This window comes from Nyctereutes procyonoides, unplaced genomic scaffold (assembly GCF_905146905.1).
Source record: "Nyctereutes procyonoides isolate TBG_1078 unplaced genomic scaffold, NYPRO_anot_genome, whole genome shotgun sequence".
NCBI lineage: Eukaryota > Metazoa > Chordata > Mammalia > Carnivora > Canidae > Nyctereutes > Nyctereutes procyonoides.
Window position 1 is genome coordinate 82,311,487 of NW_026575146.1, and position 26,983 is coordinate 82,338,469.

At 38.0% G+C, this 26,983-nt stretch overlaps 2 protein-coding genes across 7 annotated transcripts in view; one reads left to right on the forward strand and one right to left on the reverse strand.

Moving 5' to 3' along the window:
- The window catches only part of ZNF260 (zinc finger protein 260), a 112,952-nt gene extending 112,628 nt beyond the window's left edge, over window positions 1-324 (reverse strand). The window contains exon 1 of the mRNA XM_055310697.1: window positions 255-324. The gene's annotated coding sequence lies outside the window, so the exon portion shown is untranslated. The remainder of the gene's footprint in view (window positions 1-254) is intronic.
- A 155-nt stretch (window positions 325-479) lies between these two features.
- On the forward strand, window positions 480-26,740 carry ZNF382 (zinc finger protein 382). Of its 6 annotated transcripts, none has more exons than XM_055310678.1 (5): window positions 480-507; window positions 3,044-3,117; window positions 5,307-5,458; window positions 5,730-5,825; window positions 24,240-26,740. In XM_055310678.1, exons 3-5 carry the CDS (start codon window positions 5,320-5,322, stop codon window positions 25,664-25,666), a joined length of 1,662 nt encoding a protein of 553 aa, XP_055166653.1. In that variant the 5' UTR covers window positions 480-507; window positions 3,044-3,117; window positions 5,307-5,319; the 3' UTR covers window positions 25,667-26,740. The 6 variants fall into 6 exon arrangements, with proteins under 6 accessions (XP_055166653.1, XP_055166656.1, XP_055166652.1 ...); XM_055310681.1 differs by having other exon boundaries at window positions 486-507; window positions 5,332-5,458; XM_055310677.1 differs by lacking the exon at window positions 480-507 and adding an exon at window positions 520-658.
- The last annotated feature ends 243 nt before the right edge of the window (window positions 26,741-26,983 follow it).

A 26,983-nucleotide genomic window follows, 5' to 3' on the forward strand; every position in this document is an offset into this window, starting at 1 on the left:
CACTCAGTCCCTGGAGCCTAATCTGGACCATTCAGGTCCTCCCCACGACGCGCGCGCACACATACACACACACTCTGACACACGCACACACTCTCATCATGACATCCCACGCCGAAGCGGTCACACTATCGCACACACCCACAGTCACCTTCTCCCCCCAGGCCTGCCTGCACCTGCTCCACACGCGCCTGGGAAACTCCGAGCCGCCTGCGGTCAGCTCCTCCCGTACCCGGACCCGGCGCACTTCAACTCACCACACGGAAAACGGAGACCGCAAGCCTAGCGGAAAATGAATCGGACGGTGAGGTTCACTCGCCCCCCCCCCCCCCCCAGGGCCAGTGAGAAACGCAGTCCTCTCTGGTAAAGCGCGGACGCAGACACGGTCCTGAGAGCCGGTAGCCTGGTCAGCTAGGCGGCTAACGCGCCGCCCCGTAGACTCCTGGGAGCGCCGGCCCACGCGGGAGTGCGCAGGCGCAGACGGCTGATCCTTGGCCGGGGGAGAGGTTGGTAGGTCTTAGGGGCTCCGAGGAGGCGGGAACCCGGGGCTCCCGCCGAGAGGGCAGACTGGGGAGCGGGTCCCGGTGGGGAGGCCAGGGAGGAAACAGGAGTTCAAGCCGGACCTGGTAATTCTGAGGAGGGAACCGGAGCCGAGCCCACGGTAACCAGACCCTCGGATCTGTGCTAGCGGGGCCTCGGGCGTGGTCCGTGGGCGTGACCCTGAGGGTGACAATCGAGTTTGACCTGAAGCGAGCTCCGCGCGGAGGGGCGGGGGGGAGGGAAGTTGACGGGGAGCGCGGCCTCATACAGCGAGCGGTGTGTGTGTGTGTGTGTGTGTGTGTGTGTGTGTGTGTGTGTGTACCGAATTGAGGCGGCCTCCGGTGCCCGACCTGCTGCGTTTTGGGTACCTACTACTCTGAGATGTTGCGACCGATTGTGTGTGAAAAGTGGACGGAGTTGTGTTGCTGCTTGGGGTTTCCTCCTCCTGTGTCTAATTTCGGACTAGGTGTGAGTCCTGCTAGACACTGTAGACGACTATGGAGAAGCGAAAGTGATTTTGTGCCTTTGCCTGGAATTTTGTAATGTGCTGTCTGAGGTTGTAAATGACATATGGATACTGTGAGACGGTGGTTTTCTGAAAAGTTTGATTGAATGTAATTATGCATGTGTTTATAACCTACTGTTACTATTTGTAATGGTTTTGTGATTGAGAAACTGCATGATCACTGTCTAGTTGGGCATTGAAGATTTGATTATCTGAAGAGCCGTCATTAAGCCTGCCTCCAAAATTGTACCTCAATAGCAATTTAGCAAATAGAAGTATAGTATTAGAAAGGAAGAGGTAAGATTTCATTTCCTAGATGGTAAGATTCATTAGAAATTAATAGTGTTCCATGAATAGCAAGCAGTAAACAATTTTTGCCCATAACTAGCACTTTCAACACTGATATATGAGTGAGTTTTCCTACTTCTGGATGAAGTTAGTGGCATGGTCAATAGCTTCTTCAGGCACTCCAAGATAATAAAAAAGTATTTAGTATACTTTTAACCACAAGGCCAGTCTCATTTTAGTAGTTAAAATAGTTTGCTAATTAAAATATCACTGTAGCAGTCAGTACTTTAGACTTCATTTAGCACAATATCCTCTTCTTCCCAGGAAGCCTACAGAGTGGAATGATCAATTTCTTTTCTAGTTCCATAACTGTACAACTAAAAAGTGTTGTTCAATAGCTAATCTTTAAATTAACTTAGTAAATTAATAACAAGTTAATTTTCAATAACTGTGCATATTAGTTGATACAGATTAATCAAAGATTAAGTAGAAGAAATTAAAGTTCAGATATTCTCAAGCATGTAGGGATATGTGATATAGAGATGGCATTTCACACCAATTGAAAAAATATAGGTTATTTAATATACACTATTGTTAAACAAGAAAATGTACAAGGAAAAAACCTTCACAAGGTAAAAACACTTTTTAAAGATTTTATTTATTTATTCATGAGAAACACACAGAGAGAAAGGCAGAGACATAGGCAGAGGGAGAAGCAGGCTCCCTGCAAGGAGCCAGATGCCAGACTAGATCCCGAGCCCCAGGATCACTCCCTGAGCTGAAGACAGACACTCAACTGCTGAGCCACCCAGGCATCCTGGTAAAAACACTTTAATAGTCATATGAGCAACTAAGAAAAATTATTTGCAATTTTTAAAAAGGGGTTAGTTTACTAAACAAAAAAAGGAAGATAATATCAAGCAATTAGGAAATTAAAACATATGAGAAAAATAGACATACTATACTAAGATGCCATCATAGAAAAGACATAAAAGGAGCTTATTCTCTCATAATAAGAAATGTGTAGGGGATCCCTGGGTGGCTCAGTGATTTAGCGCCTGCCTTTGGCCGGGGTGTGATCCTGGAGTCCCGGGATTGAGTCCCGTGTCGGGCTCCCGGCATGGAGCCTGCTTCTTCCTCTGCCTGTGTCTCTGCCTCTCTCTCTCTCTCTCTCTCTCTCTCTCTCTCTCTCTCTCTCTCTTTCTCTCTCTGTGTGTCTATCATGGATAAATAAATAAATCTTTAAAAAAAAAGAAATGTGTAAACTAGAACTACAATATATATCTGATAGGGATTAAAAATGTTTGTCAACTGCATTCATCAGGGTGTGGGGAGGTATTCCCATGTACTGATGCTAATAGTGTAAATTGGTAGAAAGTCCATGAAGAACTATTTGGAAATATATGATAAACCTGTTTTCCATGCGAGATGGAAGGTAGAGCTGCAGAGAGAAAAGCACAATGTTCCCTCTCTCCAGCAACAACAGATTGCCCAGATTCATTATAACACAAAGAGACTAGGTTTCTGGTGGTGAGGGAGCAGGATTTGTCCTTTTTTCCCACTAATCTCCACCTTGGATACATGTGGGTGCACATAGTGGGCAAGTACTGAAACAGTGAAAATTGATGCAGAGTTAACTGAATTATTCTGGGAGATCTAAGTCAAATATGATTTCACATGGCTCTTTCTATCCTCCCATCTCTGCTTTCTCAGGATTCTTCCCTTTTCCAAAAGAAAGGCTCAAAAGAGAAGGTTCATCTCTTGCAAATCTCAAAGCCATGCCTCAGGTGAGATGATATTTCCTCTCTTTCTGAAATAAGTTGTTTTCAGGTGATGTAAACATTTGCTTCCCTATTCTTAAATTTCCTAGATGTTGGCATTTGCTTCCATGAAACTGATCTCCAGTGGGGCAAGCAAGTGGCCTAAGTGCAAAATGTAAGGAGTACTTTCAGTGTTGTGCATCCCCAAATTTTGCACCCTACATTCCTCACGTGTCCTACCTAGTTGCAGCCCTGTTCCCAGATTTTCTTATTCCAACCAGATAAACATAAGACTTCCCCATGTGTACCTTCTAATTGTAGACAGTGTTTATATTTTGACTCGGTATATTATTCATCATCTCCTTTCTTAGTTTTCTCACACAAGTACTGCTGGAACAGAAATGTGTTATTTTGATTTAAAAGAGAATATATTAGTTTAATGAATCTATTCATCTTTAATGAATCTATCTTGCCTAGACACTGATTTGAGATCTAAGTTGGGGGAGTCAAGGAGCAGACATGGAAAAACTTTGATCATCTCCACTTCCCTAGGTTTTGCAATGATAGAACAGGAGGTAGAGTTGGTAAATCACATTATTAGTTTGTGGTAAGATGTCTTGTTTTGGGAGGTTTCCAAGGTAGAGATCTGCTTGTAAGCGTGTACAGAAAACTGAGATTTTGTATTTTCCCTCTGTGATCTTCCTATCCATTTTATCCAGTTCTTAAAAATGGTGGTCAGCTCATGAAAACCTTTCCAGTATTTCAATCCTGTTACAGATTTATTCTTATCTTTTTAGTTTCTTCTAATTTTTTATATGTAGATACAGCAGAATGAAATGCATATACTAGTCCATTCTGGAAACATCCTACTTTGAATCAGACATAGTACTTTTTCCTGTTTTCATGTCTTTCAGAAAATTCTTCTTCATCTACCCATCTTCAAAGTATTGGTTTTCCCCCAGATGCCAAGTGGTTCTCTTCTCTTCATGGTCTCTTTTTCTTTATGCACAGATTCACTCTAAAGGTTATACTGATCTAATTCTAGTGACTCTCAAATACCTTTCTCCATCCTAGACTTCTATTCAGAGTGTCAGAACCATATATCCAATCCCCAAAAGTCACAGCCACCTGAATGTCCCATAGACACTTAAAGTACATTTTTAAGGTTTACTTCATTTCCTCCTTTGGTCCAGCTTATTCTTTCTCCTGTTTTCCATTTCCATTTTCTAGTCTCAGCACATCCCAGTTGCCTATGCAGGTAACCCAAGAGCCACACATCTTTTTTCCACTCTACAACCAATTTATGACCAATTTGGTTGCAACCCATTATGTACTAACCAGTTCTCCCCTGTCTAGATCACTAATACCACCTTAATCTAGGAAACATCTCTAACAATGGTTATTTATCTATTCAAGCCTTCTCTAGTCTTCAGAATTGCCTCTGAAGTATAAATTTTATCAAATAACATGTGCTTTTTAACATTTCTTTATATTCCATAAAGCAGCTGACCAAGCAAAGTGGAGTATGCATTAGAATGGAATGTACAAGACAGTATATTGAAAGGGAAGAAAATACTAACATTGCATTCAAGAGCAGATTGTTAACTCTATGGATTGCCATTAATGCTAATGACATAAATATAAAGATGTGGAGAGTGTTCTCGGTACATTTTTAAAACCACTGCTCTATAGGAAAATATCTAGTATTATTCAATAAACATGCCCACTGCCTACCTCCATATGCATTTTTCTTCTCAGAGACTTGCCTAACATACTGTATCTTTTATGGTTTCCTCAAGTTTATTAACTAATTTTCTTATCCCCATGAATTTTAAAAGCTGATGCCCTGTACAAAACATTCATTTTGAGTACAAAATTTTGATGTCCTCAGTGAAGCTTGGGATACAAAATTAAAATTTTCTTCACTTTGTAGCACTTTCCCTTGTACATATTTCTGTCATTGCCTCTGTAATATCTGTTAGGTATATGTATTTATATGTATGCCTCTCAATCGGTAATTTCTCACAACAAAGGGTTTTATTCATTTTGGTCCACCAGGCAACCAGTTATATTTAAGGCAAATAGTATGATCTTATATATTTTTAGCATGAGCTAGTAAGTAAATATAAAATGTATTATCAGAGAGAATCTTCTGCAAGTCTGACCACTGAATATGGTCTCCAATATCTAGTTCTTACTAGTTCCAATCACTTTAGGATGAACTAGAGTATGCCCTTACAGGGATCAGTGTCATTCAAGGATGTGACTGTGGACTTCACCCAGGAGGAGTGGCAGCAACTGGATCCTGCACAGAAGGCCCTCTACAGGGATGTCATGCTGGAAAACTATTGCCACCTAATCTCTGTTGGTAAGGACACTTCCTTGAATCTTTCAGCGTCATACATCTCCTTTCAAGAATTTCTAAAGCATTTGGAGCTTTGAATTTTAGAGATCAAAGGTGATGAATCCCTTTCTGTTAGCAGCTAATGTGATTATGTCCTCACTTGCCTAATGCAAAATATTAACTTGGTAAGATGTTAATGTATACCTTGTCTGTTGCCTTGGAGCAATATCTTTCTCTTCCTTCAATAGTTTTGAAGCCCAAGCAGCTTAGATCAAGTCTCATTTTTTATTACCAGGGTTTCACATGACTAAGCCTGATATGATCCGCAAGTTGGAACAAGGAGAAGAACTATGGACAACAGAAAGAATTTTTCCAAGTCAAAGCTACCTTGGTGAGTCTGTACAGATAAAATCCAGTGGACTCAGGTAGACACCTTTGATTGTTTTTGAGGGCTCTTTTTTAAATTGTGGTAAAATACACATCAGATAAAACTTATTATCTTAACCATTTTCAAGCATATAGCTCAGTGTCATCAAGTACATTTACATTGTGCAACTATCACCACCATCCAGATAGATGTTCAACCACTGAGCAACCCAGGTGCCTCAATGTACGTGGAGATCTTAAGTTTGAAGTCCTTTGAATTCTGACAGAAGCAAAAACCCATGTATATCACACCCAATATAAAGCACATTTCCATTAACCCATTAAGTTCCTTTAGGCCTCTTCTAAGTCAGTCCCTCCCACTAGGACAATCACATGTGTGATTAATACCAGCATATATTAGTTTTGTCTATTCCAGACCTTTTTCATATCCACTTTAACTCAATATGTCAAATATATTTTTTTGCATACACAAGTAGTTTATTTTAATTACAGAATAGCATTGGTTGTATGAATATGCCAGATTGTTTGTACATCTCCAGTTCACAGACATTTGAAATGTTCTAATTTGGGGCCGTTATGAATAAACCTATTGTGAACATTCCTGTAAACATCTTTCTGTGGACGTATGTTTTTTTTTTTAAGATTTTATTTATTTACTCATAAGAGACAGAGAGAGAGAGAGAGAGGCAGAGACACAGGCAGAGGGAGAAGCAGGCTCCATGTAGGGAGCCCAACATGGGACTCAATCCCAGGTCTCCAGGATCAGGCCCTGGGCTGAAGGCGGCGCTAAACCGCTGAGCCACCTGGGCTGCCCTGGACATATGTTTGTATTTCTCCTCAGTAAACACCTAGCAGGTGGTATTAGGCAGGTCTATATTTCCTTTTTTAGAAATTGTCAGTTTTTAAAAGTTACTGTACCATTTTAAACCTTTACCAGAGTTTTTTTTTTTTAATTTTTATTTATTTATGAAAGTCACAGAGAGAGAGAGAGAGAGAGGCAGAGACACAGGCAGAGGGAGAAGCAGGCTCCATGCACCGGGAGCCCAATGTGGGATTCGATCCCGGGTCTCCAGGATCGCGCCCTGGGCCAAAGGCAGGCGCCAAACCGCTGCGCCACCCAGGGATCCCAGTTTTTTTTTTTTAAGATTTTTTATTTTATTTATTCATAGAGACAGAGAGAGAGAGGCAGAGACACAGGCAGAGGGAGAAGCAGGCACCACACAGAGAGCCCGACATGGGACTCGATCCCGGGTCTCCAGGATCACGCCCCGGGCTGCAGGCGGCGCTAAACCGCTGCGCCACCGGGGCTGCCCTTTACCAGAGTTTTGATTGTCCCACATTCTCTTCTGAATTTGATGTTATCAATATTTTCATTTTGGTCATACCGAAGGGCATGGTAGTATATCTTTGCAGCTTTAATTTAGATATCTCTTATGATTGATGATGTTGAGAACTTTTTCAAGTGCTTCTTCAAGGTGCCTATTCAAATGTTCTGCCCATTTTTATTGGGTACTATATTTTTTCCTCAAGTAGTAGGAATTCTTTACATATTCTGGATAGAAGTCTTCTGTTTGATATAGGTATTCTGAATATTTCCTCAGGTCTGTCTTTTCCTCAGCTTGCCTATTTATTTTAGTAGTGTCTTTCAATAAGCACAAATTTTTAACTCTGACGAAATCCAGTTTATCATTATTTTCCTTTATAATTACTTATTTGACCTCTCAAATATTTGCCTTATACTAGGTTGTAATGATAGTTTTCTATATTTTCTTCTAAAAATGTCATGAGTATTTTGCTATTTTTTTTAATTTTTATTTATTATTTATGATAGTCACATAGAGAGAGAGAGAGAGAGAGAGAGAGGCAGAGGGAGAAGCAGGCTCCATGCACCGGGAGCCCGACGTGGGATTCGATCCCTGGTCTCCAGGATCGCGCCCTGGGCCAAAGGCAGGCGCCAAACTGCTGCGCCACCCAGAGATCCCATATTTTGCTATTTTTATTAATTCTGCAGACCATCTCACATTAAGTTTGCTTTATGATGTGAAGGGCTGAAGGTCTTTCTTCCTTATGGATGTCAATTCCTCCCATCACTTGTTACATTGAATTAAATTGCTTGGTGATCTTATCAAAATTTTTAGACTGTTCTTTCCTTTGCTATGTTTTAAGTCCCATTGCCATTCTAGTCTTTGATTCTTTGATTATTGGAATTTTCTAATAAGTCTTAAAGTCACAGTCTTCTTTCTTCTTTTAAAAATTGTTTTGGCTATTCTGGGTCATTTTCTTTTTCAGATACGTTTTAGAATCAACTTCTTCATTTCTTTAAACAAATGAGCTGGGATTTTTATTGGTGAGAAATAACATCTTAGCAATATTGAGTCTTCCAGATCATCACTATATCTTTCTATTTTAGTTAGCTTCTCTACTTCCTATCAGTAATGGTTTATTATTTTTAGTATAGAGGTTTTATACATATTTCATTATGCCTAATCTTTTAACATTTTAATAGGATATTTAAAATTTTTTTCCAGTTTGTTGTTAATGTATGTACCCACAATTGATTCTTATACATTGATTTTGCATAACTTATTGTATTGTTTTCTACTATTAAGTTTTATTGTTGTTGCTGTTGTCTCTTGTTTGTTTTGGTATATTCCTTTAGTTTTTTGTATACAAAACATGCCTTCTAGAAAAAAGATATCTCACTTCTACATTTGTATATGTTACTGCTTTCATTTCTTTTTCCTACCCTGTTCTTACTCTGTTGTACTGACTAGGATCTACAGTACAATGTTGAATAGAAGTGGATAGAGTGAACGTTCTTATCAGTTCACTAAATTTAGAAGGAAGATATTTAATATTTCATTATTGAGCCTAATATTAACATAGGCCTTTCTTAAGTGCTCTTTATTAAATTTTAAAAATTCTTTTCCTAGTTTTCTGATTGTTTTAACTATGAATGTTGATTTTAACATGCTTTTTCTGCATTGAGATGATCATATGATGTTTCTTCTTTAATCTATTACTATATGTATGACATAAATTAATTTGAATTTTAAACCAAATTTGGACTCGTGGGATGAACCCCAGTTGGACAAGATGTAAAATCCTTCTTCTAGATTACTAAAATTGGTTTGCTAAGTTTTTAGTTTTAAGTTTTTATGCATGATTTTACCAAGGATAGTGGCCTGTAGTTTTCTTGTAATGTCCTTGAAAAGTTTTTGTATCAGAATTGTGTCAGCGGTATCAAACAGGGTGTTTCCTCTTTATCTATTTTCTTATAGGATTTGTGTAATATTGGTATTACCACTTCTTTAAATGTTTGATGAACATTTAAGGCTATCTGGGCCTGCATTTTTATAAATCAAGACTACTACTTCCAGCCCTGAGAAAGTAACAGAGTCTGGAATTATACTCCTACAGGAAACGAGAAAACTGGACAAAACTATTTTCAGATGTTGAACAACAGGGAGCACAGGCCTGGATTCCTGAGAAAAGATAAAGAAATAAGATGAGCCCTACTTCATTCCAGGCTTTCATCTGAAGGCAACTTCCAGACTACAGTACAGAGAAAGGAATCCAAAAAGAACCTGGCAATTTTACTGACTTGAGGGGACTGATGTTGGCATTCAAGGAGATTGAGGTTGCTAAAATTTCGAGGACATACTTCCCAAAAGAAGTGAGCTGTGGAGAAAGAGTTCCCCAAATCTGGAAGAGGTTATCCTTGAGTCTTTGGCTAAATATAAGCCTGCACTTACATAGGTGAAACCCTGTGAGACTAGACAAAGACATGTTCTAAGGAAAATACAACTACCATGGTGTTGTAAGATGAACAATTTCCATAGCCTGTTGCACAAAGAATCATTTTATTTCTCTCTAGCCAGAATGGGGAGAACTTGTTGATAAATAGGATGGCAGATAGACATCCTAGAAAGGCTACACCTAGTAAATAGGACTGGATTAGCCATAGGTTAAAGACTTTGCAAGATTTGCCATAAAATAACTTAAATAAAAGCATCAAAAGGATTAAACCAACCCAAATATAATTTCTATGTGTCTGTTGGGTCCTGTAGGATGGAGATGCTGAGATAGTTAGGAGTGTAATAGATTTCTTAGAGGTACATCTGAGAGCTAAAGGAGAAGAAAGTAAGATTAAACATAGAAAGCCATTAGATCATGACACAGATCTGGTACCTGTGGATGGAAAAAGGGAGAGGCTAACAATTTTGGGCAGGGAGAGTCTCAGACCATTGGGCAAACCTGACAAAGTCTCAACCAACCTAGCTACTCCGAAGCAAAGACTGTTGAAGAATCCTCCATGGAGAGAAATAGCCAGCCTCTAGTACCCCCTTAGTGTCCAGTCTTTGGATGGGAACTTCCTGGGGGAAATTCTAGTTTGATTCATCATCTGAAGAGTATCCTGAAGATGCAAACAATTGCAGGCTGTCAGGTAACTACACTTCTTGCACATGAATGGCAAGTTCTTTCCTTAGGTAAGGTCCTATGGGCAACTCTTCTGGCTGCCACAGAAAGCCAGGAAAAAGGTCAATACTGTTTGTGAAAATACAGCCATGTCTTAAACTCAACAGCATTAAACTGATAATGTCTGATATCCAACCAAAAGCTATTAAACATCTGAAGACAAAGGAAAATATGACCAATAAATAGGGAGAAATCAGTCAATTAAAACAAACAAAAAAAAAAACTAAGTCAATAAAATCAGCCCTAAAAAAGTAGAGGTGATAGAATTTGAAGACAATGATTCTAAGAGTCATAAATTATCTCAATATCATAAAGGATGTAAAGCAAAAATGAACATAATGAGGCAAGATAGCAAAGATATAAATAACCAAATGAAACCTCTAAAGACAATTATTTAATATCTGAAATGAAAAAGAAGCCCTAACTATGTGATGTGTATAAAAACTATTAAATATAAAGACACAGGAGAGTGAAACATAAAAAGATGAAAAAAATATATTATACTGTCTGGTAGTTGCCCAATGGAGGGATGAGATTAACACCCTACCCTCCTTATCCAAAATTTGATTTCAGATGTCAAGACTAAAATTTGACATAATGAGGCTTTCTGGGAGAGCAAGGAAGTTTCCCAGGCTGGTCCTTTTCTTTTTTTTTTAATTTATTTATGATAGTCACACAGAGAGAGAGAGGCAGAGACAAGGCAGAGACATAGGCAGAGGGAGAAGCAGGCTCCATGCACCGGGAGCCCGACGTGGGATTCAATCCCGGGTCTCCAGGACCACACCCTGGGCCAAAGGCAGGCACCAAACCGCTGCGCCACCCAGGGATCCCCATCCCAGGCTGGTCCTAAAATGGCTTGTGAGTGCAAGGGGGAGTGTCTGGCTTTCTTGTTTATTGTGGTTGGGAGGTAGGTCAGGTGAGGGTTCTACATGTGGGCCAGTGATTGCAGTTTAAACTTCCTGCCAGCACCAAGAGAATGAGCATACAAGCTCTCTTATTGGCTTGCCCAGGTGGGAAAAAATAGGGGCAGGACTAGGAAGTTGTCAGCAGTAAGATCTCAAAAATGGAATCAGATTCTATGACACACGCAAACACTAAGCATAAGAAAATGGGAGTGGCTATACACCCAAGTATATTTCAGTACAGTGGTAAAGAGAGACTCTTCATCAGAAGTCATAAAAATCCTAACAGCTTTAAAATACATCATTGTTTCTCAGCTTTTTATCATTATCACTCCCCTAAGGAGTCTTTTTAGATATTTTTTCTAATTTCCCCCCAATAAATTTTAATACCATAATTTATATTCTTTTGCCATTTAGAGGGCCACAAACTACTGTAACATCTGAGAAACTTTTTTTCATTTCTCCAGAATAAGTTTTGCATCCTTGGGAGAAACCCCCATTGAGAATGCATGAAATACATGAAACAAAACTGATAGACCTGAAAGGAGCATTATAATTATAGCCTGAGATATAAACACCCCTCACTCAGTAATTGAGAGAATAAAGAAAACAATAAGGTTATGGAATGTTTGAAAACACTATCAATCATTTGTATCTAGTTGATCATAGAATATTTTACATGGAACATTCACCAAGATATACCTTATATGCTAGGTCATAAAACAAGTATCAACAAATTGAAAAAAAACTAGAATCATAGTGGACTCTGACCACAACAGAATTACATTTGAGCCTTGAAAAATGTAAGTTGAATAGTGCAGGTCCACTTATACCTGTATATATATATATATATATATATATATATATATATCCAGTACAGTACTGTAAACATATTTTCTTAGGATTTTTTTAAAGATTTTATTTATTCATGAGAGACACAGAGAGAGAGAGAGAGAGGCAGAGACACAGGCAGAGGGAGAAGCAGGCTCCATGCAGGGAACCTGATGTGGGACTCGATCCCGGGACTCCAGGATCACGCCCTGGGCCGAACGCAGGTGCTAAACCACTGAGCCATCCCCTCCTTATGATTTTTTAAATAAGATTTTCTTTAGCTTACTTTATTCTAAGAATACAGTACGTAATACATTTAACATACAAAATATGTGCTGACTGTTATTCCTAAGTCTTCTGGTCAACAGTAAGCTATTGGCAGTTACGTTTGGGGGGGGAGTCAAATGTAATTTATGGATTTTCAACTCTGTGGGGGGTTAGTGCCCCAAATCCACATTGTTCGAGGGTCAACCATAATTCAATAAAAAATATCTCTATGTAAAACTAATGTAACATTGTGTGTCAACTATACTTCAATTTTTAAAAAACATATCTCGGGGGCCCGTGGGTGGGTCAGTGGTTAAGCATCTGCCTTCCACTCAAGGCATGATCCTGGAGTTCTGGGATCGAGTCCCATGTCAGGCTCCCTGCATGGAGCCTGCTTTTCCCTCTGCCTGTGTCTCTGCCTCTCTCTCTCTCTCTCTCTCTCTTTGTGTGTGTGTGTGTGTCTCTCATGAATAAATAAAATCTTTTAAAAATTAAAAACAGAACTCTAAATTTCCCAAACATTAAGAAATTAATCATCACATTTCCAAGTAACAGGAATCAGAGAAGAAATCCTAAAGTCAATTTATAGATATTTTGAACTGCATGATAATTAAAACAATATATCAGAATGTATAGGATGCAACTAAAGCAGCATTTTTTATTTTTATTCTATTAAATCAGGGATCTAAACTGTCACCCTAAGTAACTAGAAAAAGATAAATAAATTAAACTCAAACACTACTAAAAGGAGGGGTGCCTGGCTGGCTCAGTCAGAAGAGCATGCACCTCTTGATCTCGGGGTCATGAGTACAACCCCATGTTGGATGGGGGACATTAAGTTAAAGAGATTAAGTTAAATTATTTACTAAATAAATGAACTTAAAAGAAAAGCTTTTTTTAAGTTAGTAAAAGGAAAAAATAAAGACTAAAGCAGAAATTAATGAAATACATAATTGAAGAACAATAGAGAAAATGAATGAAGCCAAAAGCTGATTCATTAAAATAATTGATAAAATTAATAAACCATAGCTATATATACTAATAAAAAATAGAAGACACAAATTACCAATATTAAAAATTAAAGAGGCTATATCACTACATGTCCTACAGACATTAGAAGGACAATTAGGGAATAAACAATTTTATGTCAACAAATAGAGTAGGAGAGAACACTTCCCAACTCATTTTATAAGGCCAGCATTATCTACAACCAAAGGCACTATAAAAATAAAAAACTACACACTAACATCCTTCGTGAAGCTAGGAAAAAGAACCTATAATAAAATAATATAAAACAGAATCTAGCAATATTTTAAAAGGATAAAACCTCATGACTAAAAAGTGTTTATCCCTGGGGTGCCTGGGTGGCTCAGTGGTTGAGCATCTGCCTTCAGCCCAGGTCATGATCCTGGGATCTGGGATCGAGTCCCACATCGGGCTCCCTGTGAGAAGCCTGCTTCCCCTCTGCCTATGTCTCTGCCTCTCTCTCTCTGTGTCTCTCATGAATAAATAAATCTTAAAAAAAAAAAAGAGTTTATCCCAGGAAAGCAAAGATGATTTGATATTCCAAAATCAAGGGTGCCTGGGTGGCACAGTCATTTGTATCCAACTCTTGTTTTTGACTCAGGTCATGATCTCAGGGTTGTGAGACTGAGCCCCCATCAGGTTCTGTGATCAAGGTGGAGTCTGCTTGAGATTCTCTCTCTCCCTGCCCCATATACCCTCTCTCTGTCATATTCTCTCTCTCTTCCCAAAATAAATAAATCCTTTAAAAAATCCACCTATGTAATTTTCCATATAAATGTGAAAATGGGTATAAAATCAAGGATCTAAGGTGTCAAAGTAACTAGAAAAAAATTAAGGAGAAAAACCATAGAAGTATCTCAATAGACATGGGACAATAATTAAATTCAATTCCTATTATAAAGCCTTAGAACAGATTAGCAATCAAAGGAAATTTCCTCAGCTCCATTAAGGATATCTTTGAAAACTTATAGCCACCATCACACTCAAGGTAGAAAGCCTGAATGCTTTTTCTCTAAGATCAAAACCAGAAAGGATGCCCACTATCACCACTTCTATTAAACATTGTACTACACACAAGTCAATACAATAAGGCAAGAAAAAGAAACTAAAAGGCTACCAATTAGAAAGGGAACTATCTTTTCTTTTTTAAAAAAAGGAATCATCTTCATTTGTAGATGACATGATTGTGTACCTAATAAATCCTAAGGAATCTAAAAAGAACTGTTAGAAGTAATAAGTAAATTAGTACATTCACAGTTCTTGTTTCAGAGCAAATTTCAAAAAATGTTGGCCAGTATTTCTACAATTGGTTTTCTTCGTTATTCTCAATTATATTTTAAATCATTTTAACCTATTCTCTGTAGAGTTTATTAAGGAGTTTAATTTTGACGGGGGTGGTGGTGGTAATTTCTATTAACCAGACTACCAGAATACTGATTCTTTATTTTCTTATGTTCCTATGCTGTTAAACCCATCCAATGAGTATTGCATTTAAGATACAAAGCTTTTAAAGTTTGCATTTCCTCATCTCTCCTGATTTCTCTCTCTTCACCCGTACTTCCATCTTTTCTTGTAGATTTTGTAAACATATTTATCATAATTATTTTAAATTCCTTACCTTGTAATTTCAACATAGAGGACATATATCAGCCTGATTCTGTTTACTTTTTTAAAATCTTCTTTATTGGTCACATTTTCCTGTTTCTTCTCAGAAAAACCTTGTAGATAATATGTTGTCAGGATGCTGGATTCTTTATCTTCCTCTGAAGATTACTGAGTTTTTACCTAGAAGGAAATTAAGTTACTGGTGGCTCATGTTGAATCCTTTTTAATATTGGTTTTATGTTTTTTTAGGTGATTTCTGTTTGTTTCAATTTTGCCTTTAGTTTTATGGTGTTTCTCTTAGTCTTGGGATATAGCCTTTTCTCCTATATTTGGTCATTCTGGAGTTTAAGTAGAAAGACCAAAGGTTCCTCTTACTAGGTTCCTCTGACATGGCACAGGACTGATACTAAGACTGTTTTTCCTTGGGCAGCCCGGGTGGCTCGGCGGTTTAGCGCTACCTTTGGTCCAGGACGGGATCCTGGAGACCCGGGATGGAGTCCCATGTCGGGCTCCCTGCATGGAGCCTGCTTCTTCTCCCTCTGCCTGTGTCTCTGCCTCTCTCTCTCTGTATCTCTAATAAATAAATAAAATCTTAAAAAAAAAAAACTATTTTTTCCAGAGCTAAACAGGTCCTGAAATCTTTAATCAATTCTTTCAGTGCTCCAGCTTTTTTTTTTTCCCTTTTTGCCTCTTGCAGTCTTTGCCCTACAGATGCAGTTAACCAGCCAAGGTTTTGAGGAGGGGTTTACACTAACTTTGGGGTTTTTCTTCCATGACTTTTCCATTCTTAGACTTTTTCCTCAGTTTGCTCTAGTAGTCTTGCACTTGATCTCAGATTTTTCTGCACAGAATGGCTCCTGCTTTCTCCCAGAGATCTTTCCCCTGTATGCTGCACAAATTACTAGGGCCCACAATGGAAAACCTGGATAAATACAGATCTTATGTAGTGTGGTTTCTTTATTTTCAAATGTTATATCCACTTCAGTTTCTGCTTGCTTTTGATCACTCTTTAGTGCTTACAAACAAGTTGGCCATAGTTTATCATTGTTATCAGCTGGAAGGTTGTTTTGATACTAATTTCTTTGCCATTATCAGAATCTGGATGTCCAATTTTTCAAACTTTTTAATTTTGGGACTTCTTAATATTCTTAAAACTCTTAAGGAGTAAGAGAACTTTGTGCATAAGTGTATGTGTACCCTATTAGAAGTTTTAAAATGTTTACTACTCACTTATTAATTCATTTTAAAACAATATAAAAATAATAAATTTATCACATGTTGACATAAAATCATATTTTTACAAAAAATAACTATTTCCCCAAAGAAAAACAATAGTGAAAAAAGTGGAATTGTTACATAATTGAAATTTATTTAATGTCTTGATTAATAAATAGCTGATTTTCACATCTGATTCTATATTCTGTTTGTTGCAAAATGTTGTTTGAATTTAAATATATAAAGAAAACCTTCCTTCATGCTTTATATGTAGTTTGAATGAGAAGTATTTTATTTTTTTTAAGATTTTATTTATTGGGATCCCTGGGTGGCGCAGTGGTTTGGCGCCTGCCTTTGGCCCAGGGCGCGATCCTGGAGACCCGGGATCGAATCCCACATCGGGCTCCCGGTGCATGGAGCCTGCTTCTCCCTCTGCCTGTGTCTCTGCCTCTCTCTCTCTCTCTCTGTGACTATCATAAATAAATTTAAAAAAATTAAAAAAAAACCTTAAAAAAAAGATTTTATTTATTTATTCATCAGAGAGAGAGAGGCAGAGACACAGGCAGAGGGAGAAGCAAGCTCCATATAGGGAGCCTGACATGGGACTCCATCCCGGGTCTCCAGCATCACACCCTGGGCTGAAGCCGGCACTAAACCACTGAGCCACTCGGGCTGCCCGAATGAGAAGTATTTTAAAAATCTTTTTAGATTGTCATAGATATTCTTCACTAATACTACACCTAATATAACAATTGGTCGTTCCTGAACAGTTAGTTGCAATATAGAATCTGAAAACCATGATCTTTTATACACTGTTACATAAAATCCAATGGTCTATTTAAATGGCTATTTTACCCATGCATGTTTTGGGTAATATTTTGTATTAATCATTTAGAAAGTAACAGTTTATTGACATCTAACATCTTCTAAATTTTGGCATATTCCCATATACAATATGAATTTAAAAAAAAAAACACCAAAGCCCACATTTGTTAATATCATCCGAAATATCCTCAGAAAAGGATAAGTATTGAGGAGATAACAAGCTCACAGTACAAATACAAGCTTTCCGACGTAATGATCTTTACTCGAAAGCTTGAATTTTATCATTGGTTACAAATATTAGCAGATACTTTCCTTAAATTAACATGCTCACATTGTTCAAGAAAATGTCTACCAGATAACCCACATCTGAATAATAATCAATTATACTCTCAAGTAAAAATGCTGTTCCGCAAAAAATAAATTTCCTCTGCTTTTGGAAAGTTTATGTTATGCTACTTTGTTTTTACTAAAGACTTCCATTAGTTGTTTTTACTAACCAAAAGAAATCCAAAGAGGACGTTTGCTTTTACAAAACAAGGTGAAGAGCAAAAATAGCCCTTAGTGTTTGTTTGGTGCAAGCTGTAGAGGCACTGCCAAGCTCTTTCCCTGGAACTACACTAAGCATCTAAGCATCTAAGCATCTGCCATAGCTTTGAGCATCTGTGCTTTATCTCAATTTATTTTGCACATCCCTTCGCAATATGTGTCAGAAAAGCTGAAGAGAGGTTATTTTCTGGATCTGTGAAGGCTCAAAATTTTTTCTGTATAAATTAATGGTAATTGCTTCTTTACTGTATGCCATTTCAGCTTATGAAAGGGTTCACAGGAACATTCTATTTGTGGATAGAGCAGGAGGGGGTGGAGGGTCCTGTATTCAGTTCTCAACTCAAATAATTATACCAGCACTTTTTCTCACAAAAAACATTATACTCTGGTATTCAACAGAAATCCCTTATGCATGTGTCTTTAATTATCACACAGAATATTGAAAATATGGGTGAAGGGTGAAGATCTAATAAAATTAATGACTTTTTTCCTGCTCTATCAAAAACAGTCTTACATGAAACCTTTTTTCTTATGGATTAGAAATGTAGTGATTACTATTATAGATTGGTGCCGGTGCTTTCATTTATGCTGATGTGCCAGCATTTTGCTCACTGTATTAATCATATTTTTTATATTCTATATTTTTATGATGTTTTGAAAACTTTGGATGGCCTTGCTAGCTGGAGAGAGATTGCTCTTCCCAGAGCTAGCTAATTTGTAGAGACAGTAACCAGTTTATTGGTAAGCCCACATTTCATATAAAAACCAACCAATCCGGGATCCCTGGGTGGCGCAGCGGTTTGGCACCTGCCTTTGGCCCAGGGCACGATCCTGGAGACCCGGGATCGAATCCCACGTCGGGCTCCCGGTGCATGGAGCCTGCTTCTCCCTCTGCCTATGTCTCTGCCTCTCTCTCTCTCTCTCTCTCTGTGACTATCATGAATAATAAAAAATAAAAATAAAAAAATAACAAAAAAAAACAACCAATCCCAAGTCCACCTTCAACTACCTCCTTTACTTAGGTCTCACACACCAAACCAACACTTCCTGTGCCCTCAATCACCTAGGGCCAGGTACCATAAAACTAAAGACCACCCTAAAACCCATAGCCTCCAACACTGTTCAAAAAAGCCAATCCTAAACTGTTTTCCCTTCCATGCCTTGCCTTTCCCATGCAAGCAAGTCCCAAAAAAGGCTCTGGCCTAGGCCTTCCCCTCTTTTCTTTCTGCCTCCTGACCGAGCCTGCTGCTCCTACATGTGGCCTAAAAAGGAAATGAAAACCTTTTTTTAAAGATTTTATTTATTCATGAGAGCACAGAAAGGCAGAGACATAAGGAGAGGGAGAAGCAAGCTCCCCACGGGGAGCCTGATGTGGGACTCGATCCCAGGATTCTGGGATCACGATGTGAGCCAAAGACAGATGCTCCACCACTGAGCCACCCAGTTGCCCCAATGAAAATCTTTTAATGGCATTAGCCTACATCATCAGTTAGTCACCTTCATAAATTAAAATGCCATAAGTAGAAATGAAATACCTTAAAAAGACAAATTGAGTGTTGTTATTAACAAAAATAGCTTTGATTTTGTGAACTACCTCTCCCCCTCCCTGACCCCACAAAAGGATTTCATGTACTAAGGTCCATGAATCACACTTTGCTGGTTTAGGCCTTTCTTCTTTTTTTGTGTGTCTTTAACATTTTAGTCATCTACTTTTCTTCTTTTTTTAGTCTATTTATAGGCGACTAAATCTATTCTAAATAGATTCTTTAATCTATCCAAAAAATAGAGAAATCATTGTCTAGTATTTACCTTCATCTTAGTTTTCATTTTCTTTCCTTTCTTTCCCTGTGCAAGTCTTAACTGTTTCTTTCAGTTAGACTCATATCCTCTTCTCACCATGACACCTGCCATCAGGTTTCATCAAAATCCATACGCCTTGGACCTAAGTGATAATTTTAGTATCATTTTTCAATAAATTTCTTTCCAATAAGTCTCTGTGTTCCATATCATAGTGCTCAGATTCCTGATACCTACCCACCTTGATTTGGGTAAAAAACACTAACTCATTTTAATCCTATTTCCCTGAGTGTCTTTTCATATCTTCATTGTTTTTTCTCCCTCCTTCTTTATTGCTTAGGAAAATAAATATTGGATAAATGGATTTTATTTCAGTGGTCTCTTGTTGGTATCCTTTAAGGCTCTTTCTTCAACCTCAGATCTTGTCTTTATAAAAGTCCTATAGGGATCCCTGGGTGGCGCAGCGGTTTAGCGCCTGCCTTTGGCCCAGGGCGCGATCCTGGAGACCCGGGATTGAATCCCACGTGGGGCTCCCGGTGCATGGAGCCTGCTTCTCCCTCTGCCTGTGTCTCTGCCTCTCTCTCACTGTGTGCCTATCATAAATAAATAAAAATTTAAAAAAAAATAAAAAAAATAAAAGTCCTATAAGTTGGGGCACCTGGGTGGTGCAGTAGGTTAAGCATCTGACTCTTGTTTTCAACACAGGTCACTCAGGTTTTGGTCTCCGGTCATGGAGTCAAGCCTTGTGTCAGGCTCTGCACTCAGTGCAAAGTCTGGTTGAGATTCTCTCGCCCTCTCCTCTAGACCACCCCCATCACCACTGCTTGCATATCTGTGTGCTCTCTCTCTCTTACAAGAAAAAAAAAAGTCCGGGATCCCTGGGTGGCGCAGTGGTTTGGCGCCTGTCTTTGGCCCGGGGCGCGATCCTGGAGACCTGGGATCGAATCCCACGTCGGGCTCCCGGTGCATGGAGCCTGCTTCTCCCTCTGCCTGTGTCTCTGCCTCTCTCTCTCTCTCTCTCTCTCTCTCTCTGTGACTGTCATAAATAAATAAATAAAAAATTAAAAAAAATTAAAAAAAAATTTAAGAAAAAAAAAGTCCTATAAGCTATTATAATTTGATCCATTCTCAAGTTGCGATTTTCTTGTTTTATGTGAATGGCTTTCAAGTAGACATTTTCAGCCCACTTCTCCCAATTGTGTATATTTTGATCTGCCTATAGCAATACAACAACCAGTTGTCTCATTGTCTCATCCTTTTGATACATTGATTTGTCAGAAATAATAGTCATTGTCTTTACCTTATCCTTACTTATTTTTATTTCCATTTTTCCCCATAGTCAGCCCCTTTTAGTATCAGGTTGATTCCATCATCTCTACTATACTTAATAATATCTCCACAATTTGTGTTATTTCACTTTGTGAAATATCTTTACATCCTCTCATATCCCCATTTGCTACTGACCTCTTCCAAAATAAGAGCATATTATTGTAGTAACTGCTCTAATTACTATTTGAATTTGCCATGATTTTACTTAGTTATTTCAGCTTATGTTGTCAATATACCAAAAAGATACCACTTATTATGTGAAATTTAAATCCCTTTAAGGGCTGACAGAAAAGTATCCCATCTGATCATTCCAAATTTATTTCTCTCTGTGACTGAGAATTCTTACTCATCTCTCTTTGTTGTGATCTCCCAGATGTACTCCATACAATTGATTTTATTCCTCACAACTGGACCTTTCATTATATAATTGTTAATACATTCCCATATAGATACTTGCAAAGTTAGCCAACTACAAGTTGGCTTGTGTACAGTAGTATACACAAGACCACCCTCACTTCTGACACCAATTGTAAGTTTGAGGGTCCCCACGACTACTGCTAGTATCAATAATATGCTATAAGAACTCATGGAAATTACTAAAAACTATACTACTCAGTTATGGTTTATTATAGAAGAAAAATACAGATTAGAATCAGCCAAGCACAAAGGGCAGAGTCTAGAAAAGTACCAAACATGAAGCTTCTAGTAGACTTCTCTCTGTAAAATCATGGACAGCATTACCTTGCTGGTATGACAGTACATACAGAATACTGCCAATCAGGGAAGCATCACGTGAGCCCATTGTCTAGAGTTTATATTGGGGCTCTATGACATAGGCATGATTAACCAACCATACATGTAGCCAATCTTAGTTTTCAGCCCCTCAAGAGGTAAAGCTGATATTGTATGACCCAAAGCCCCCACCCTAAATTGCACTGTTGCTGTGGCCCAAAGACCTCACCCTAAATTAATTACATTGTGACTTTCTGGCTGGCCAAATCCTCCCAGGCAAACAAATACATATTCCAAGGGCTTAGAGATTACCTCACAGAAGCCAAAGGCAAATGTCAGATGCCTATTTGGGCAAGGTTATATTCTCTGCTATACAATACCTACATATTATTTAGTTAAAAGATCAAGTTTTACTTCCTCTGTGAAATGTTTCTTGACTACTCCAGATCATGTCAGTTCCTTTTTTGCTGCGTTCATACTCTATTTATGTCTGTAAATTGTAAACAGACACATCCTCTGGTATTTTTTTAAGATTTTATTTATTTATTCATGAGAGACAGAGAGAGAGGCAGAGACACAGGCAGAGAGAGGAGCAGGCTCCATGCAGAGAGCCCGACGTGGGACTCGATCCCGGGTCTCCAGGATCATGCCCTGGGCTGAAGGTGGCGCTAAACCGCTGAGCCACCCAGGCTGCCCCCATGTCCTCTGGTATGATCAAACATTTTTCCCCATCTTATTAACAGGGCCCCCAAATAAGGTTCTCTCTTTTACTTTTCCTTATTGTAGCTTGCAACAGAAGCTACACATTCAATAGTTACCTATCTTTGATATCCTGCAAGGAAGACATCTTTTTCATCCATTGGGAAATAATTTAATGATAAGTTATTTTAAATACAGGACACCTGGGTGGCTCAGTGGCTAAGCATCTGCCTTTGGCTGAGGTTGTGATCCCAGGGTCCTGGGATCAAGTTCCATTGCAGGCTCCCTGCAGGGACTCCCTCTGCCTATGTCTCTACTTCTCTCTCTGTGTCTCTCATGAATAAATAAATAAAATATTTTTTAAAAAGTTATTTTAAATATAAATTCCAAGATCACATCCCTTTATCTCAAATAACCACATGTTAACATATACTCAGAAGATAGTCAATAAAATGTTGACATCCAAGAGCATAAGTTTTATTTGGGAAGGCAATATTATCAAATTGAGAATTTTACATATAATATTCATGTTAAAATAGGAGGTGGTTGAAAGAGTTTTTGAAATGAATGGTCCAGACTATCATTATAATCTAATTTCAGACAAAATAGACATTAAATGATAGAAATAATAATAGAATAATGTATGAAGGCTTTTGGATAAGTCCTTAAAAGTGGTTGAAGTTCTTAGGAAGATGATGTAACTCTAGTTACTGATACAGATTAATTTTATTGTTTTCTAGAACTGAACATACATGGAATTGTATAATATATATTCTTTTGCATAAAGCTTTTACTCTGAAAAATGAGATTCATCTGTTTTCATTGTGTATCAGATTTTTTCTTTATAATTGATGACTGGTATTACATTGTATACACATATGACACAATATTACCATTTAACTTTTGATGGATAACTGGCAGTTACCAGTTAAGGGCTATTGTAAATAAGACACATGTCAAGGGTAAGATGAATCCATATTTAAAATTGTCCTACTAGACATGGGTGGTAGACATAGCCAAGATTTTTTTTAAAAAATAATAATTAGGGTCAATCAGTGCTGTAAGCATACAGTTGAAGAATCCACTCCTTCACATCCACCATAGGGAATAGCAGAGTTAAGGTATGTTACTGCATTTGGAAGAAAACTTAAATCCATCCTTTCTGAAAGCTGAAAAATTAATTCAGCAAATGAAAGGAGGAAAAGTAGGGTGCCTTAGTGGCTCAGTTGGTTAGGTAGCTGCCTTTGGCTTAGGTCATGATCTCAGGTCCTGGGATCAAGCCCCATGTTAGGCTCCCTGCTCAGTGGGAAGTCAGCTTCTCCCTCTCCCTCTCCCTCTCCCCCTGCTTGTGTTTACATTTTTTTCTCTCTTTCTCAAATAAATAAAATCTTTTTTTAAAAAAAGGAGGAAAAGTTAGAATTGAGGGTCAGGAGAATTTAGTTATTGACCATCTCTGGAAGAACAAATTGATGGTAGCGGTCAGAATACAACAGTGATTATATTCATGTTTCATGTATGCTTTGTTCTCTGGTTTATTTTACAATTCCTAATGGAAATAGGTTTCCCAAAGTCTTCCCTTTCCAGAGAAAATAAGTTGTGTGTTAGGCCCTAGGCTATAAACAGTGTTTCTCTCAACACTAGGAAATGAGTGCTTGAGAAGGTTCATTTGCCATGGATGGGTTACAACCAAGTGAGGAAGAAACAAATAGAAATATTTTATAACACATATTTAGTCATGAGAGAATAATACTTAGGCTTTCATTTCTACTTGAACATTTTCCTTGCTTACTGGTTAGTAACCCTTAATAGGCTCACTCACTCTGTTATTTCTGAATCTGCCCATTCCCAGAACAATCCCACTTTCATCATCCTTTGACTTCTGTTTACTTGTCCTTGTGTTTTATACTTGCTCAATGTAGCTTATATTTACAATATGCCAAAGATATGAGTGTTGTTTTCTTATCCCAATTTTTCCTCATTTTAACTATGTAGCAGGATTTGTGTTTATGTCATATGAATTTTTCCTACCCAGAGGTAGTTTATTTGGCCTTTGTGTAGACCATAATAGTAGGCAGACAGTTGCACAATGGGTTGTTTGTTGTTTGTATATACACCCAATTCATAACATTTATGTGAAAACTTACAGTGTTGTTATTCTTTTCTAGAAGAAGATGGGAAAACTGAAGATGTTTTAGTGAAGTTCAAAGAATATCAAGACAGGCACTCTAGATCAGTCATATTCATCAACCACAAAAGACTAATTAAGGAAAGAAGTAATATTTTTGGAAAAACATTTACTGTAGGCAAGAACCGTATTATTTCAAAAACAACACTACGAGAATATAAGTCTGATGGAAAGGTTTTAAAAAATATTTCAGAATTAGTCAGTAGAAATATAAGCCCTGTAAGAGACAAATTTGGTGGTGAAAGTAATGGATGGGAGAAATCATTCATCAATACTAAGAATGAGAAAATTCATTCTACAGTGAACCTCTATAAACAAACAGAAAGGAGTCTGAGTAGTAAACAAGAGCTTATTCAGCATCAGAAGGTTCCAACTTCTGAGCAATCATTAGATGATAATGAATGTGAAAAATCCTTCCTTATGAAAGGAATGTTATTTACACATACTAGAGCTCACAGAGGAGAAAAACCGTTTGAATACAATAAAGATGGAATAGCCTTAATTGAAAAGTCAAATCTCAATGCCCACTCACAAACTTTTATTGAGAAGAAACCCCATGCATACAGCAAATATGGGAAGTTCCTCTGCAGGAAGTCTATTTTTATCATGCATCAAAGATCTCAAACAGAAGAAAAACCCTTTCAGTGTCCTTACTGTGGGAATAGCTTTAGACGGAAGTCATATCTCATTGAACATCAACGAATTCACACAGGTGAGAAACCTTATGTTTGTAATCAATGTGGGAAAGCTTTCCGTCAAAAGACAGCCCTCACTCTTCATGAGAAAACACATATAGAAGGGAAGCCCTACATCTGTATAGATTGTGGGAAATCCTTCCGGCAGAAGGCAACTCTCACTAGACATCACAAAACACATACAGGGGAGAAAGCCTATGAATGTACTCAATGTGGAAGTGCTTTTAGAAAGAAGTCATACCTCATTGATCATCAGAGAACTCACACAGGAGAGAAACCATATCAGTGTAATGAATGTGGGAAGGCATTTATCCAGAAGACAACCCTCACTGTACATCAGAGAACTCACACAGGAGAGAAACCCTATATTTGCAGTGAATGTGGGAAGTCCTTCTGCCAAAAGACAACCCTCACTCTCCATCAAAGAATTCATACAGGGGAAAAACCCTATATTTGTAATGAATGTGGGAAGTCCTTCCGCCAGAAGGCAATCCTCACTGTTCATCAGAGAATACATACTGGAGAGAAATCCAACGGATGTCCTCAGTGTGGGAAAGCCTTTAGTAGGAAGTCAAATCTCATTCGCCACCAGAAAACTCACACAGGAGAGAAACCGTATGAATGTAAAGAATGTGGAAAGTTCTTCAGTTGTAAGTCAAACCTCATTGTACATCAAAAAACTCACAAGGTAGAAACTATGGGAATTCAGTAAAGGATATGACTTTTTTGGTAAAAGCTTTTAAAGTCATAATAAGCCTTGTACATGATGTAGCTTGCAAGTGTAATAATATTCAACCATTTACAGTTTTATTCCACAAGTTTACCTACTATTTGTGACCCAGTAATAAACAGTTGACCAACAGGCAGTGGTCTGTGAACCACACTGAGCAGAAGTGTTTTAAAAGAAGTGTGAACTGTATTTCTCATCGCAAATATGAAAGAAAAATTAATTGTTACCTCCTTAAAATTTTCCACAGTTCTGATGTCTAACATTATAAATTAGGTTTTGCGTATTATGAACCTTTATATAAATTGGATTATACATCATGTATTCTTTTATATATGGCTTGTTCATTCATTATGTCTGTAAAACTCATCATTAGTGCATGCAGCAGAAGTTCATTTATTTCTATTCTATATAGAATTCCATCATATGATTAAATTACAATTTATCCAATCTACTCTTGATGGACTTTTTAATTGTTTACAGCTTATGGTCATAATAAATAATGCTTCTGTTAACATTTGTCTTTTGGTGTACATACATTCATTTCTCTTGTGTATATATTAGGAGTGGAATTGCTGGGTCCTAGAGCATATGTATGTTTGGTCAGTTTTGGTAGATACTACCAAATAACTCAGAACTTTCATAGCATGAGATAATTTACTCTGAAGGAAAACAATTATGAATATTAGTGATATGGTGATGGTTCCAACCAGAGCATTCATGCTAGAGAGAAACTCTGCAAATATGAAAACTAAAAATCCAATTATAATGCATGTACAAAGGCTTTTAGCCCCAGCCCATACTGTAATGTAATACCAAACAAATGTAATAAATATGTGATTGCATCTAGCCACAATAATGCCATATTTGAAATCCAAAAGTCATACTAGTCTAATGCTTCCTTGCATTAGAGAGTTCTAATTGCAGAAAAACTCTATGAGTATAGTAAAGGGGACAGGGAATAATAGCTTTGACCTATAGCCTATATCTTGCTGGATGTTTAAAAATGATGAATATGGAAAAGCTTGTAGTCATAATTCAAATGGTACACACCACCATGATATTTACATTGGATGGGAATTCTTTAAATGAAATGATTAGGGGCACCTGGGTGGCTCAGTAGTTGAGCATCTGCCTTCAGTTCAGGGCATGATCCCGGGTCTTAGGATCAAGTCCCGCATCAGGCTCCCCATAGGGAGCCTGATTCTCTCTCTGCCTATGTCTCTGCCTTTCTCTCTGTGTCTCTCATGAATAAATAATAAAATCTTGAAAAAAAATTAATTGGGAGTGAGCTAAGGTGCC